This window comes from Sciurus vulgaris (assembly GCF_902686455.1).
Source record: "Sciurus vulgaris genome assembly, chromosome: 8".
Classification (NCBI taxonomy): domain Eukaryota; kingdom Metazoa; phylum Chordata; class Mammalia; order Rodentia; family Sciuridae; genus Sciurus; species Sciurus vulgaris.
The window spans coordinates 67,418,291-67,435,372 of NC_136468.1; the positions used below are offsets into that span (position 1 = coordinate 67,418,291).

A 17,082-nucleotide genomic window follows, 5' to 3' on the forward strand; every position below is an offset into this window, starting at 1 on the left:
ATGGTTCAAGATTATTTCTTGAGAACTTTCTTCAGCAGAATTCCCCAGTTGTAAAAGTCCAGGTCTTTCTTCATTGCCCAAACACGAATGCACAATTTCTCCTCTTGGGAGAAGATTATGCTGGAAATTAGTGTTGCATAAATACCGTTACCTTTTCTGGTGAAAAACTCCTTGGAATATTTCCCCAACATAGCGTATTTTCGAGGGACTTTCCCCAGCAGTTCAATGATCAATGCTATGTGATCTGCATTGGGAAACATTGCCAGCAAAACAGAAACACACGACAGTTTAATCAGTACACTGCATGCAGACACTACCATCGCCCGCGCAGACAGAAACAGAGCGCGACCTGAATGATCAAAAGCACAGGCTTTCCCCATGCAGCTGAATTCAGGACCCAGAGCTGGAGGGCACCCAACTGTCTCGGCCCCAAGGAGGGGCCAGTACACAGGGCTACTGCAGCACGGGCCAAACACGGTCTTCCCATTGACTTTTAAATCAGCACAGGAATTCTGTTGGATTGTATTTGGAATTTAGAAGAAATGCCTTTGTCACCATAACACTACAATCAGCAGCTGCTATTCCGTTTCTGTCTGCATCGTGGCGCTTTTCAAAAAGAAGAGGTACTACCTCTGCGATTGAAGAATTCCCGAGAATATTTTCCAGATAGAGCAAAGTGCCTTGGGATACTGCCTAGCAGCTCTATGATGTGGGCTATGTGGTCTATGGAGGAGAGAAAAAAAAAGGATATGGGAATGGGAGGGGCAAGGGGAAGGATGGGATAAAAGAAGAGGGAAAAAAGTGAAATTAGTAAAAAATCAGAAATAGACTCAAATCAACAATGTCTGCAGCACATCCATGCAGAGGCTCGTGGGGACTAGCAGGCCTCAGGCACCCTCTGAAGTGTCCAGTGACTGATGCCAGCTCACCCCAGGCCACCCCAGCACTGCAAGCAAGTAAGCATGGAGATGGTCAGGCTTACAGATGGAATTCAAGCCAGAATTCCCTGGTTTTCAACTCAAGCCTCAAACAGGACAGTAAATGGGCAGCAGATCAGTGGACAAAAGGACTTGGGAGAGGCTCTGGAATTGTTCAAGTCTGCCCTCTCCCACCATCTGGGGGCCTGCACTGAGGGAGGCCAGGAGCAGAGGTAGCCCAAGGCCGAGGGCTCTGCAGAGTGCTGCTTGTGTCAGGCAGGCACTGCCCATTCACTGAAACTCAGGGACTGTAAACCAAAAGAAAAGCATCTGAATTTGCTGTTTGAAAACCAAAACATGGCTCTATTTCAGTACAAAACCACAACTTCTTCAGAAGTTTAGGAAAAGAAGTAAACCCAGACTGAGGTCTTCAGCAGGCACCAACACTCACCTTCATCTCTGGAATAGTCTTCCCCAGAATGTGGTTCGAACAAGTAATCTCCTGTTGCCAGCTCAAATGCCTAGGACACAACAGACAACATGCTGAGCACTTCAGAGACCAGCCCCAACGCCATCAGCTCTAAGTTCTCTCCTTACAGAAGAGACCTACATTTTATGAGGATCTCAATCAAACAAAAGAACCTCCTAAAATGGCTCAACCCCTATTTTTTCTTTCTTCCAAAAAGTTCAAAGAAAGTTCAGGAATATTTTTACTTCTCTCCCAATGGAAGATTTAAGGGCCAAGAATGGCCCTTTTCATGTGGTAGGAAGCAGAACCAAACCATCAGTGAGTCAGCAGCACCTATGGGCAGTCTGGTGGCAGAATGCCACAGATGCTGTAAATGGCAGAGAGAGGGTTCAACCCAGGCCTTCAAAAAGGCCAGGCTAAGCTCAAGGCCTGTCCTTACCATCAGGCTAACCTGGTCCCTGTACAGCAGATATTGCTGCTTTCTTTAGGCAAAGACCATAACACATGAATAAATAAAGATTATCTGCAGCATCTCTTCATCATTTCATTCATTTCTGATTCAAGGTAAAGAAAACTTAGAACCAAGAAAGACCTTCCTCTGTTCCTGGGGCCAAATAAAGCCTATCACCTTACAAGCCCTGCTGAGGTTGTACAGGAGAGCTCCTCCCCAGGCTGACACCTGCTACCCCTCAGCATGCCAGTGTGTGGAGCAGGTCATTTGTTTCATTTTCCTTGATCAAAGAAAAAACTCAAGATCATGGGTTTAATCTGGTAACAATAAACAAAGACAGCAACCACTATTACGCTGTTGACCAGACACCATGTTTAGGATACATTAAATCCCATCTCAAATACCTCCCATACTTACTGCCACTCTGAATGAGCTGCCCTTTTCACTGGTGCCTGGGGATCAGTGGCCATGCCCATACCCCCACCCTCTCCAGGGAGGCCCTCCAGTCTCCTGCTGAGGAGCCAACACTGAGGGGTGTGCAAGGCATCAGCCCACCAATAACCAGAGTGCCAAGAAGGTCCCTCAAGGGAGGGCTCATCTACCCAGGTAATGGTATATCACACCAGCTCTGTCCTTACAAACCAGAGTGTGTGCAGTAAGCCTGGGACTACATCCCCAACCCCTGCCCATGCACGCATACACACACCTATTTATTTTTTAATTATTTAAAGAATAAAAGACTTATGAATCAGTTGAAGGAGAAAAGCAAGGCTGAGAAGACTACTGCCATTTACCGCTGTGATGAGCACCAGTTCATAACCCAGGATCTCTGCCCTGAACTAGACCTGGATCTGAGCAGGATAGGGTCATGTTAGTCTCAGGAGAGGGAGAGTTGACCATCCCAGTAGCTGCAGATGGACAAAGGTTTGAAAGAGTGCATGGCAATCCACACCCAGGGTCTCTCTTCTCTACTGAGAAGCAAGAATAACAGCAAGGTCAATCCCCAGTCAGGAAGGAAAACTTCCCTTTTGGCCCCAATATCAAGGGAACAACTAGATCACATAATGGCCAAAAGAGTCTTTGTAGCCAGCAAAACAATTAATTCAATAATTTATAAGCCAGGAGAAAAATGTGATCTCCCTAATGTGAGGAGGAGGCCTTGAGAAGCTGCCTAGATGGCAGCTCCAGGCAGAGTTCTGACCACCATGACCCCTCCTTAGTCCTGGGGCGGCTCTTGCTTACACAGGCCTATAAAGGAATGTTTTTTGTATTTTTAAGGAAGAGGGAAGATGACAGTGCTCCTGTCATGATACCCAGAGTTCTGATTCTTTGGAAGTTGACTATGTTTTCATGACAAATATGATAAGCACAACAGGGCAAACATACAACACAATAAAACATCAGACTTTGTGCTTCACAAAAACCTTTCATGTTGGCAGGTATGAAAATATGAAACAGTACTGCTTTCAACTCAGTATATTACTCCTGATATAACCTGTAATATTATCACTTTTACTTTTTAACTAAACATGGGAACTTTGTCTTCTTCCTTCTGTCTTGGCCTAGTCTTCTCAGAGGGCTTTCTCCCGGACAGCCTCTGTTCTCAGGTATTCAAGAGATCAGGTGCCTCTCTCCTGAAATAACTTTCTATGTCCAAGTGCAAGTTCTAAATAACTGCTCACCTCTTTGTTCTACTATGTGCCCAGTGCTGAAAAAACTTGAAAGTTTTTCAGAGTTGCTTAATTCCATGGCATTGACCAAGACTCACCATGGACTCCATAGAAAGTTATCTACTCAGTTACTATGACCCATGAGTCCAGGGAACAGTGCCTCAGTCCACACTGAGTTTTTAGGTCAAACACTACACAATTGCATCTGGAAAGGTCCCAAAGTTCAAGGAAAGGAAAACAAATCCAGCAACTGACATATTCCAGCTACTCTGTCTCATTTTATTGTGCTTCTCCAGTTACAAACCCAAAACTCTCTTCCCTGACAGCAGCACAGGCACTAGTCACCCACCTGCCAGCTCTTAGTTCCAATGGAGTTTCTGCCATAATTGATACTATTTATAAAACTGGAAGGACTACAGGCATTACCACCAAGAATACACTGTGGTTTTATTGATGCTTAGTATTATGAGGTCAAATTTAATATACTGAAGTATTTCCAAGCTTAGGCAAAAGTGTAGGGGTGAGGAAACACTGCCTCCTTTGTTACGTTCTCTAGGAAAAACAGAAGGACCTCTCAGCTGCATTCCTTGGGCAGTGAATGAAGGCTTGCCCCCTAGAAAAACTACCCTTGAGAACCACCTGGTTAGAAAGAAGCCCCGTAAGTAGACCTAGCAGAAGTGTGGGGGTCCACATGCAACCCCTGGGAAGGAGGTAGGTGAGAGGAGACACAGACTGTTTTTGGTTAGGATCTTGTGATTTGTTTACATATGAACACAGTTCACAGCAACAGTTTTGGAAGAGTGTGATGGGCAGGGGTATGGTGTGTAGGGACAAATTTGAACAGGAGGCAAGTCAGACAACCTGGCATTAAGACTGTCCCCCATTATCCCTATATCTGGGATTTCTGTCCTATTTTGCTGGTTATATCACCAAACTTTAATATCCCAAATTAGAAACACAGGACTTCAGAGTTCAAAGAGTTCTCAGAGTCTAATTCAGGGCAGCCTTGATACATGGGCTTCTGTGTTGCTAGGGACAACTATGGCCTGGCCCTGCCACCTCCTGAAATGGGCCATTGCTCCCTGCAGCCCAACTGTTCCAAGCACTCCCTCCCGCTGACCTGGACTGCTTCCTGCGCCTTGCAGCCTCCACCTCGGCTCTGCCTTCCAGTCACACAGAACAAGCAAAGGCCTCTCCACACAGCAGGCTCTAAATTCAAAGCAACTACCATATGACTGCCACTTCTTTCAACCATTCCTGTCCATAACTTACTAAGGCAGGACTTGGTTTTTGATACTCACTAAAAACTGAAATTTTCAGTAACATTAAAATTATTTGGTATTATCTATCAGAGCAACAAGGAAACAGAAATGCATGGTGTTTTAGAAGTACCTTGCCATAATGTGGTCTCAGATGATGCTGGCTTGAAAAACACAAATCATCTACTTTCTCTTATTTTCTGGTCCTGTCAGTCCAACACAATGTTTTTACTTGATATTAGTGGATGTAAAATTTAGTAAATTCAAAAGAATTATTAAATTAACCTCAAATAACTAAAAAATTAAATCAGAGAAAAATTTGGATAAAAAAATGACAGGACAAGCATGAAACTCCACACTCCCCACCTTCTTTTTCAATTCAGGAATGACAATGCAGGCCCACTAGAGGAACATGCTGAACTGAAATAGGGCAAGAGAGAAACTGAAACTGGCTCATGGATGCAGGGCACTGGCACAAATGAGCACTGGTGGGGCTGGGTTACATTTAGACCCAACCACTGTCATGACTCCAGGGTGAAAGGAGTAGCCTCCAGTGCCCCAGGAAAGCATCACCACATTCTCCAGGGCAATGAACTTGACCCAAGGGACCTGGAACCACTACTACTATCTCAGAAGTGACAGTACTCCCCGGAGCAATTAGCCAAAACAGTCTTTAGACTTGACTCTATGGAGAAAGAGATCACACACTAGCATACAAGGAAATCCCTTCCTCATCAGCAGGGGCATAAAGGCATCTTCAACTGACCTGGCAGAAGCTAGTCACCTGGCAGGGCTTCAACCTTCCAGTCCCAGGCAACCCTATACTAAGGGATGACTGTCTCCCCACATCCTCAACCATCCTGAATGACAGGGAAGCTCTGCACAACTTTGAAAGCCCTGTGTCACCCCAAATGACCTGAAGAAGAGACCATCTCTTGTAGAACATTAAAAAAAAAAAAAAAAAAAAAAAATCCTAGGCACAACTGAGGAGACTTCTTCCTTCTTTTTTGGTACTGGGGATTAAACTTGGGTGCTTTAAGGGCTGGGGATACATCTCAGTGGTAGAATGCTTGCCTTGCAAGCACAAGGCCCTGGGTTCAATCCCCAGCACCACAAAAAAAAAAAAAAAAAAAAACACTTGGGTACTTTACCACTGAGCTACATCCCCACCCCTTTTTCATTTTGAGATAGGGTCTTGCTAAGTTGTTTAGGGTCTTGCTAAACTGCAGAGGCTGGCCTTAAACTTGCAGTCCTCCTGCCCCAGCCTCCCAAGTTACTGGGATTACAGGTATATGCTACTGCATCCAGGTAGACTTCTTCCAATTCTTAAGACACCTAAGGCAGCAATCTCCTAGCCCTCATCCATTCCACAGTTGACAATTTTCATTTTTAGAAAAACAGATCTTGTGCCCCAGGGAGAATGCCCCATCAAGAGCAGTAAAGGGAAGAGTCAATTCATAAGGAAGAAAATGGCAAAGGCTATCCTTACCATGCATGCTGTACTCCAAATGTCTGCAGGTGTACTGTAGCCTGCTCCTATTAAAACCTCTATGGATCTATACTGACGCGTTTGGATGTCCTCTGTGAAGTGTTTATGCTGGAAAGGAACAGAAGCATTACCAGAGCAACAGAGAACAGAAAAAGGGGGGAAGAAAAAAAAAGTGTCTTCTCACACAGAATCATGACCAAAATGTTTTAGAAAGAAAACTACTTACCACCCAACAAGCATTTCCCAGGTCAGCAATTTTTACTCTAATTTTATCTGCATTCCGAGGATCCAGGGGGTTCACCAACAAGTCAGCCGCCCGAGTTTTTGCTGGCATGAGCAAACAGTAGCAAGGTTAGTGACTGGGACAATGGGTTTGCATGTGTGAGCACAGTGTTAGCCAAGACAGACCACCTCCTTCTTTAGAAAAAAAGAGATGATGACCATTTAGCTGAACTCAACAATTAAAAATTTTTGTTTCCATTTCTGGAAAATATTCCACAAAGGAGAGTAAACCTGGCTGCTCAGAGGACTCCAAACATACCTCCTCTTATCCCTAATTCCGTTGTTTCAGCCCTATGACTAGCCAGCCTTGCTCTATTCCTTGACTGTATTTTTGTGGCTGCTTCTCATCTGATCAAAGCTAGTCCCTCATGGGCCGTATCTAACTCACTGCTGCATTACCACAAGGAAAATAGAGGCAAACAGAATACTGCCATCGGCGGGCGGGCAGTCACTTCCTACTGACACACAGCTCATCTGACACGGGTGACCACCAGGCCCCTGGTACTTGTATCCACAGCATCCTCTGTAGTTCCTGCTTGGGCTGAGCACACACAGGGCTAGATGACAGTTAATTAACAAATATAAAGTAAAGAAAGAACTACTCTATTCTGGTTTAATTATGGACAAGAAAGACTCTAGAACAGACATCTCCTGAGATGGCCTGGGCCATAAAGGCAACCTAGGAGGTCACTCATGAACCTGTCACCCACTTAGGTCACTCAACTGCAGGGAGACCCTGAGGGTTTCTTCATATCAGGCACAAGGCCAGGCTACCCAAGAGTTCTGGAGCCAGAAAGTTTCTCAGATAATTACAAACCGTGCCTACATATCAAGCACCATTAACCAAAGAGGCAGCGGACAAAGAAAAAGAACTTGGTGAGGCCCAGAGACAATACCCTAAAGTGAGTCAGCATCTTCATCATCAAATCTCAAACCACCCTACCAGCTCAGATTTCTGGTAAGAATGAAATGTAACTGGGGCTTTCACTTATTATAGAAGTAATTTTGAAATGGTATTTACAGATTTAAAAAAGCCTGCTCAAAATAGGGCATTTAACAACCACCCCAGAAAGCCCTTTTGCTTACTCACAAGGTGAGCACTGCTAACATCAACTACAACAGTTTTTGGGTACATTGAATTATGGAACTTTGGGGCTTGAGGAGGTTCAATTCCTTGACAAAAACCAAAGAGAGGAAGGTCAGCCTTGCTAATTGTGAGCAAGGTAAACTGTAGCAAAGGCCCACAGTACCCACAGGGCTCCCAAGGAGGGCTCTACATGATGCTGAGAGAATCTGGGCCAGTGTTGGAACTCTCAAGACCTGTTCTCAAGTTCATGGATCAACCCAGGCCGGTCAGGCACAGAGGCTCTCCTGGTGCATACCCTACACCTGCAACCCTCTTTATAAGAAAGCTAATCCATGGTGGCACATAACCAAAGGCCAGGCAGGAAGTGAGGAAAATAAACACAGGGACTCAGAAAATGATGAGAAAGCAAGTAGCAGAGACTCATGAGGGAAGGCAGAAATGTATAAGGGGCTAAGAAGAGTGATAAACATAAAATGCCAATCCAACAGATAAATGGAAACACTAGAAACTGCTAGATGAATCTCTCCTATCATCTAATCAAGGATAATCAACAAGAATTTGAAGTTCGCAGAACTAGATTCAAATCTAGGTTTCAACACCTATAAGTTTTAAGACTGGCATTTGTCAAACTCTTTGTGGCTCAGTTTTCAGGAAAGGAGGTAATGGAAGAGATCACCCCTTCCCAGAGAAACAAACACAGGAGTGTTAAGGCAGCATTGGGCTGAATGGCCAGATCCTGGGGCTTCACTCTGCTGTGACCAACTGAGTCATCCTCTTGGGTCAGTGGAAGAACAAAGAGCAGGCAGGGGCCGGGAGCCCAAGAGTGGGTTCCCCTTTCCAAACAACTTCCAAACACTAGATCCACGGTTTATGAGGGAAGAGGATGCAGCTTCGTTATAGACATTCTGTGGCCTCCCTTAACCAAAAGATTTGATTTCTTTTCTCCATGAAAACAGGTAATTGAGTTGGCTTTTATCTGAGGGTGCTCATGCAGAAGGAGGCAATTTGTAATCTGCCACCCACTCCTAGTTCTTGTTTTTAAAGACACCTCCAAGGAGCCACACAATTCAGTTACACTAGAGAAGACACCATTGCCTCATCTTTAAATACAGTTTCTTTATATTTGCTATTCTTCCTTTTATGTTCACTAAACAAAATCTCTTTGGTGACATGCTAGTATCCTCCAGGTTCAGGTTTGTAAACAGTTTTTCAGCTCACAATAAGAGCTGAATGTGAGCTAAATGATACTAGGTAATTCATTGAAATAATTTAATTGTGTAAGAACACAACAGGAGGTAAAATAGATTGTGTTTATGTTTCTCATCTCCTCTATCAGTATGATAGCTCCTGTGCCACGGGACCTGAATGCAACACTCCAAAAGGCTTGGTAAACACGGGGACGCTCAAACTTGCTGCATAATCATTCTAATTTTGTATTGCATATAATCAGATCGCCTCCCCTGATTAAGTGGCCACTGTGGCAACCTGTCAGAGCTCTTCCTTTTCACTGATAATGCTAACACAAATGACAGACTCATGCTGTCTCTTCCAAAATGAAAAACTACAATTGCTCTCTGCTTCCACCAAGTAGAGAATAAGGGGGAAGATTTCACCTCAGGAATGGCTGGGGCCTTGAGGTCACCTTCTGATAAGTCAATCTCTGGGCAACACTGGTAAGTCTATCCTATAAACTAGCAAAAAGAAAGTTAGCAGTGCCTCAGCATGACACAGCCGCCATTTTGCATGAGCAAGGCAACATGCAAAAAACATGCATTCCCTCTTTGTATTTATTTTTTAATATTTTTTTTTAGTTGTAAATGGGCACAAGACCTTTATTTTATTTATTTATTTTTATGTAGTGCTAAGGATCAAACCCAGTGCCTCACATGAGCTAGGCAAGCACTCTACCAATGAGCTACAACCTCAGCCCATCCTTCAATTTTAGAACATTCCACAAGGGAGACATAAATATCCTCTCTATCTGGAGGAGGGTCAGGACCCAAGGAAACACTAAAATTAGGAGATTTACTGTCAACAACTGACCCATTTGCTCATAAAATGGTTACTAAGTCCCTTCTGTATGCCAGGTGCCATCTTGGCACTAGAGTCACAGCATGAAGAAGATACACTCCAAATTAGAAAACTCACATACTACCTGTAAATGGTAGGCGATAAAGTAAGTAATTCACACATCATGTCAGATAACTACATATGCTATGAATAAAAGAAGGGAGATAGACAATAAAGAGGATAATGTTCAGGAGAGATCATTTCTGAGCTGACATTCAAGAAGAGAATTGAATTCAAGGGAGAAGTTCTAAGCAGAAGACAGAAGGAAATGCAAAGGCGAGAGGCACCACATAAAAATAAATAAATAAGTAAGTAAGTAAGTAAGTTTAAAAGAGGCAGAAATTAATTCAGAGTTTTGAGATACTTTAGGAAGAAGCCAGTATGAATGGTACAGACAAAGCACCTCACATCAGAGCACTGCAGGGGACATCAGCTTCCCAAGGGTAACTCAGGGTATGGCTCTATGTGAGAAGTACATACTAGGTCATTTTGGATGTGGGGAAAACATGAGGGCATACACTTTAAAAAGGTGTCTGTGCACATAATGGAGGGGGGGGAGAGGAAAGGGTTAGTGTTAGGGTTAGAGTTAGGGTTAGGGAGGGGGGCAAGAATGGAGGAAAGAAGGACTATATAGAGGGAAAAGAGGGGTGGGAGGGGTGGGGGGAAGGGAAAAAATAACAATGAATCAAACAACATTACTCTATGTAAATTTATGATTACACAAATGGTATGCCTTTATGCCATCTACAGAGAAACAACATGTATCCCATTTGTTTACAATAAAAAAATAAAAATAAAAAATAAATAAATAAAAGCATATATGAAATAAAAAAAAAGAAAAAAAAAAGAAAAAAAGGTGTCTGTGGACTGCTAGACAAGAATGGCCTGGGGAATAAGAGCTGGAGGCTGTACAGTGCAGCCTAGACAAAGACTGACAGTGACTAGATGATGATATAAGGACTCAGTATAGACCCTGTATGAAAAAACAAAGACCACTCTGCTGTGGGACCTCTGCCCTTCAGATGACATGACTCAAGATCTATGCAAGGTTCTGGCAAATAATACCCTAAGAGGAATCCTTCCCCACTTCTCAACGGTCAATGGCTGTCAAATTATGCTGGAAAAATATTATATCCTTTAGCCTGGTATTTAAGTTCTTCACACATCTCCATCTGACTCCAACCTTTCTTGTATTACTTCCTCATGTACATGCACTGTGCTCTAATGAGAAGGACCCATACAAATTCTCAATAAAGCTTGCTTCTCTTGCCTTGTGCTCGTGTAGTACCTGTTTACTGACTATAAGCCTCTAGACCATACCCGCCTAGTGTGGGAAATAAAAAACACCTCCCACATGGGGGAGGCTGTTCGTGGTTATAGAATGACCAAGCAGGAAACCAAAATGGAGTGCCTCCACAGAAATGATTGCATCAGAAGATCCTGCTCTGGTACATCCCCAGAATTTAACACTGAAAAGTTCTGCTTGGTAAGAAGTAGGGGACAATGAAAAAAAGACCACCCATTTTTGTGTGTGGGTGTGTATTGAGGATTGCACCCAGGACCTTGTGCATGTGAGGTGAGCACTCAACCAAATGAGCTATATCTCCAGCCCAAGACCACCCACTTTCACCTGATGCAATAGACAGGGCTTCTAGGGCTGGTAATGTGTTGGAGTAAATTTTGATTGTAAAAAGAAAAATGTGGGGCTGGGGAGATAGCTCAGTTGGTAGAGTGCTTGCCTTGCAAGCACAAGGCCCTGAGTTCAATCCCCAGCACCGCAAAAAAAAGAAAAATGTGGGAGAAGATAAAGAATAAAATATAATCAGAAAGCACTAATTTTTTCAATTATTAGTTGATAAATATTTATCTTAGCATACAGGTGCTAAGGATACAAAGATAAAAACTTACTGCACCCTCAAAGAGTTTACATTCCTTTGAAGAGAAGATAAAGCAAATGAGCAAAGACCATACAACTAAGTATAGTCAGTAGGAAAAGAGGAAAGATTGCAAAGGTCTGCTAGGGAATACAGAAGCAAGTACCCAAGAGGAGATACATATATTGTCATATACTGGATCATGGAAAAGAAAAAAGAAAAATTTTAGAACTACTGAGTGGGGCTAGGAATATAGCTCAGTTGGTAGAGTGCTTGCCTCCCAAGCACAAGGCCCTGGGTTCAATCCCCAGCACAGGGAAAAAAAAAAAAAAAGGAACTACTGAGGAAATCTGAGCATATAATGATTAACAGATGATATTATAAGATCACTTATATTCTTACTTATGACAATGGTACTATTATTATAACAAAGATGTCCTTTCATCTCTCAGGAGACAAATACTGAAGTATTTAGAAGTACTGTTCTTTCAAAATATTTTTTTAAATACAGAGGTGTGACAGGCATTGGCGGTGTACACCTGTAAAACCAACAACTTGGGAGACTGAGGCAAGAGGATCTAAAGTTTGAGGCCAGCCTCAGCAATTTAGCAAGACCCTATCTCAAAAAAAATAAAAAAAGGTTGGGGATACAGATTAGTGGTAAGCAACCCTGAGTTCAATCCTCAGTACCAAAAAATAGAGGGGGGGCGGGGGGTGTTCTTATAATTCCTGCATTTCAGTGGATGGTGCTGGTTACTCATGGACACATATGCCCCACTGTGGAGACAACTGTTCAAGATTATGGGGAGTTGTAAAAAATTGTGACCACAGAAGTAAAATGATCTGATTTGTATTAATACCAAAATTAAGTCTAGCCATGACTTAAAAGTGCAATTTGAAAGACAACTGGGGATGGCAACTAGAAAGAACACAAAGCCAAGAGATCAGAAGGTAGTCTCTGTAACAGTGCAGGCAGGCAATGACCATCCTCCCTTTAAGGCCAAGGCAAGAAGGAACTCCACTTAGGAGGTATGACTGGCAAAACAAGGTGAACTACTGAGTATGACAGAAAAGAGGGAGCATCAAGGATCATCAAGGGAATACAGCAGGTTTAGTCAGTCAAGAGGGCAAATTGTGCTCTGATTTCTATATGTCTGAAGTCCCCTTGTGACTAAAGAGATCAGGCTATCCTGAACATTGTTGAATAAATGGATCTCCAGCATAGAAAGCAGAGGAAGATTCCTCTGCCAGAAATGTGCTGTCCTTGAATTCTGGACTTGCTTCCTCCCTCCTTCAGGTCTCTAGACAAAGGTTATTGTGTCAGGCAGGTGTGCTCTCTCTAAGATCTAGAGCAGCCCTCCACACCACTGCCTACTTTACCCACAGCAGTTCACAACACTAGCTGGCTTGCACTGGCAGGTGCACTGTTGGTTTGTAGACAATTATCCTCAGTACTCACAACAGGGATTACAACACTGCCAGGACTCAACAGTTGAGTGAATGAATAGGGATTTGGTCAGCAATGCCACATGGCTGCTGTAATCATGGGCAGGCTCAGGTCATTTAGAGAGAGAGACTGGAGTGTCAGAGGAATGGGCTGAGCACAGAGAGCAAGGCAACATCAATGCTTAGGATTGCTGAAAAAGACTAGGGATTTGCCCTAGGAAACAGCAGGACCAAGTGCAGCCCGCAAAGCAGGAGGAGGACAGAGACTCAGGTGGGCCAGGCAGCAGGGTCTGTGGAGTGCAGCTCTAGTATGAGTTATACACTCCCACCCCGCTGTGAAACACAGGCTGGGGCGGCAGCACAACCTGTGTCAATCAAGAAATGTTTGTGGGGCTAGGGATGTAGCTCAGTTGGTAGAGTGCTTGCCTGACAAGCACAAGGCCCTGGGTTCAATCCCCAGCACCACAAAAAAAAAAAAAAAAAAAAAAAAAAAGGAAAGAAAGGTTTGTGGCACAGCTCTCTGATGGAGTGCCCAAGTGTATTTTAAATTCAAGCAACATGCTCTGAGTTAAATAATGTCTCCAACAGGATTTTACATTTTGCCTAAATTAGAATGTTTCTCTCTCCTCACCCATTCATTCATTCATTCGTTTACCACAATTTTAAATTTCCCCATACTTCTGTTTTCCACAGAAACTTTTTTTTCTTTCAAGCCTAAACGTATATCTGCTAATTCCCCCATGTGAATGTGAATTATAATGTGGTGGACAAAACTGAACCAGTAACCAGGAGGCCTGTGCTCAGAATCTATTGGCTACTAGCAAGAAACTGTCCTAAGTCTTAAAACTCACTTGGGCCTCTGACAGGGACAACATGGCAATAGTAGCAGTAAGCATGTCCCCTGCCAGGGTTTGTGACAACAAGGTACCTTCACTGAGAAATGTTCTATACATTATTTGTCATTACATATTATTTATCATTTATTTACCTAAACCATTTATAGGTAGCATCTGATTCGAAGCTAAAAACTATCCTAGATGTGCCCACTGATTTCCTTTGATAGAGGAAGAAACAGAGACTCAGGGAGGTTTAGAAATCAAAGTCCCATAGCTATTGTTTTGAGCTGGGATTTAATCTTGGTTTTTGTTTCGTTTTCTTTTGTACTAGGGATTGACTCCAATGGCACTTCACTACTGAGCTATATCTCAGACCTTTTCAATTATCTATCTATCTATCTATCTATCTATCTATCTATCTATCTATCTATCTAATCTATCTAATCTATCTATCTATCTATCTATCTATCTATCTATCTATCTATCTATCTATCTATCTATCTATCTATACCAGGGAGTAAACCCAGGGGTACTTAATCACTGAGTCACATCCCCAAGTCCTTTTTATATTTTATTTTGAAACAGGGTCTTGCTGAATTGCTTAGGGCCTCACTAGTTGCTGGGGCTGGCTTTGAATTTGCAAACCTCCTGCCTTATCTCTCAAGCCACTGGGATTACAGGCAAGTGCCTTCTCACCTGGCTGGACTGTTTTTATTTTAAGAAGTCTCACTAAGTAGGTAAGGCTGGCCTCACACTCCCCGCTTGGGATCCTCCTGCTTCAGTCTGAGTTGCTGGATTACAGTCATGAGCCCCCACACCCAGCTTAATCTCATATATTTGACTTTTATTTTTTGGTACTAGGGATTGAACTCGGGAGCACTCAACCCTAAGTCACCTCCCCAGCCCTATTTTGTATTTTATTCAGAGACAGGGTCTCACTGAGTTGCTCATCACCTAGCCATGGCTGAGGCTGGCTTTGAACTCAAGATCATCCTGCCTCAGCCTCCCAAGCTGCTGGGATTACTGGTGTACACTATCACACCCAGCTTAATTGCATGTATTTGAAGCCACTGCCCCAAATTGTTGCTTGCAAAATAATAAAAAGCTTCCTTGCAAATTCCTTTCTATATGAATCTATGAGTAAATCTAAAATTAAGCTGCAACAATAATAATAAAAGCAGAGAAGGTATATTCCCACTGCTGCTTTTCCTAGAAATGAACCAACATTCCATGTGAAGCCTTCAAATACTCCCTTGGCCAGGAAAAAAGTGACGGGAGCTAACCATGTCCCACCAAGTTAAGAAAACACATGCTAGAATGATTAGTCTCAGCTGTTGAGTAACAAGGGTGTGGCTGGCTTCCTCAGAGAACAGGCTGTCAGCCTCTGGAGGGAAGGGGATGCAGAATCTCTGGGGCTGCCTGTAGGGCTGGCTCATCAATTACTTGCCATGTGTTAAGCACTCCTATCAGTAGAGGGAGCAGAGGAGGTTTCTGAGCTTTTCCACTGTGAGGCAGAATGGAAATCAAATGTGAGCCCAGTTTTCACTTACTGAAGTCACTTAGCATGTGTCACATGGCATTTGCTCCCAAAATAAGGGTTTGAAATAAGACAGGGCCCTGGGTAGACAGACCTACAACCTATTTTCATGTTTAAATCATGTCACTTCCTTTAAAATTATGAAATTATAACCTTGGGATTGTTATTGATAGCAGGGTTCTATAATCAGGGACAACTATCAAAATAAGACTCTTCTTTCGCAATACAGCAAAAGAGCAGGAAGATATTTTCTCAAATAAAAACAAGCCAAAAAAACTAAATTCAACACTGTCAGATGAAAGAGGTCACAAATTATAAGCTAAATTAATGCACTGTAGGAAGCTACAAGGATGCTAGACCTTCAAGGTTTTTGCAAATGTTAGATGTCACTGACTAAATATAGAAAGAATAAGAAAAGCTCAGAAATGGGATTTCATAAGCAGAGAGTAAGAGAAAGCCTAGTGGCACAGAATAAATTTTTAAAGCATACTGCTTGTTCATGAGTATAAAAACAATAAAACTAAAATGGCTGGAAACATGTACATGGCTTTACCACCACCAGTTAGCACCTTTCACAGCATTTGTCAAAAGCATGACCCTGGGGCCAGTAAAAGCAGACAATGGATGGGAAAGGACACTTACTTTTTGGCAAATCCCCAGTACTAGAGGCTGAAACTGTCCTGCTTCTGTCATGGGATGGACTGCTTTCCTCTTGCTCAGTAAGTGGAGATCCCTCAGAGAGCACAGAGCCGCAAGCCACAGGTTCTAGGGGCCCAGAGAACAATGAAGTGGAAAACTCTGGAAACTGTGACTCTGGAATCTTATGTTGTCCATTTGGCAATTCACCATTGAATTGTTCATAGGAGCTGCTGTATGTATAATCACTTTCTGCATTGGGCTCATCAAGGTTATATTCCTCGGGATTTGGGCAGTCGTCTTCATCATCCTCTTCGTCCTCCAGCTGCTGTTCCAGTAAGAAAGGACCATTCTCAATATGGCCATTGGTTTTGGGTGACTCTATCCATGTAGGGTCTATATTCGCAAGTTCCTGTTCAACATCATCTTCATCTTTCTCAACATTTTCTTTCTCAGCGTCTTCTTTCTCTTCTTGGTCCTCAGCTTCGCCTTAAAAAGTTCAGGAGTTAAGAATTACTCTCTCTGACACAGAGGCACTCTAGGTACTTATCTCCTTTGACAAGACATACTTTTTAAAGTGCTTAATTTATGTACCACACCAAGAGTTAACACCTCTTGGCTTTCAGGGTAAACCTTGTAGATTTTCTAAATCTTATTTTTTCACTTATTTAACAATTGGTCTAGTCTCCTTAGAGGAAGTCAGCTTTGGGGGAAAATAATTTTTATAAGGAAAGTTGGGTTTCAATTTCTACTCTTGCCTCAACCTTGAGAAAAAGGTCTGTAGTGTGTTAGGTAAAAAATTAATCACGAAATAAAGAAAGGGTCATTATTAGCACGTATAGAAACATGGTGTTTTCTATTTTTAATAAAAACTACTCTGCAAAGTTAACTATGTCTAGCATACATTTTTATTAATGAAGTACAGGTTAAATAGGCTGCTTCCCATACTATCCAATAAGGAGATGGAGAGACTCTTCCTTAGTATCCAAAGCAGCAGCACAAAGCCCACTTCTGTGGTGACTTGACTGCTCCTGAGACCCCATCAACCCTGACTCCGGG

General features: G+C 42.8%; 1 protein-coding gene across 8 annotated transcripts in view; it reads right to left on the reverse strand.

Annotated features, from left to right (window-relative positions):
* The window catches only part of SRPK2 (SRSF protein kinase 2), a 204,787-nt gene that overhangs the window by 12,051 nt on the left and 175,654 nt on the right, over positions 1-17,082 (reverse strand). For 4 of the 8 annotated variants that reach the window (XM_079150013.1, XM_079150014.1, XM_079150017.1 and 1 more), the window contains 6 exons: positions 16,030-16,512; positions 6,482-6,582; positions 6,256-6,363; positions 1,369-1,438; positions 631-723; positions 152-244 (listed from right to left, as the gene is read on the reverse strand). In XM_079150013.1, coding sequence (XP_079006139.1) covers positions 152-244; positions 631-723; positions 1,369-1,438; positions 6,256-6,363; positions 6,482-6,582; positions 16,030-16,512 — 948 coding nt within the window. The remainder of the gene's footprint in view (positions 1-151; positions 245-630; positions 724-1,368; positions 1,439-6,255; positions 6,364-6,481; positions 6,583-16,029; positions 16,513-17,082) is intronic. The other 4 variants (XM_079150016.1, XM_079150019.1, XM_079150015.1 and 1 more) reach the window with 2 other exon arrangements.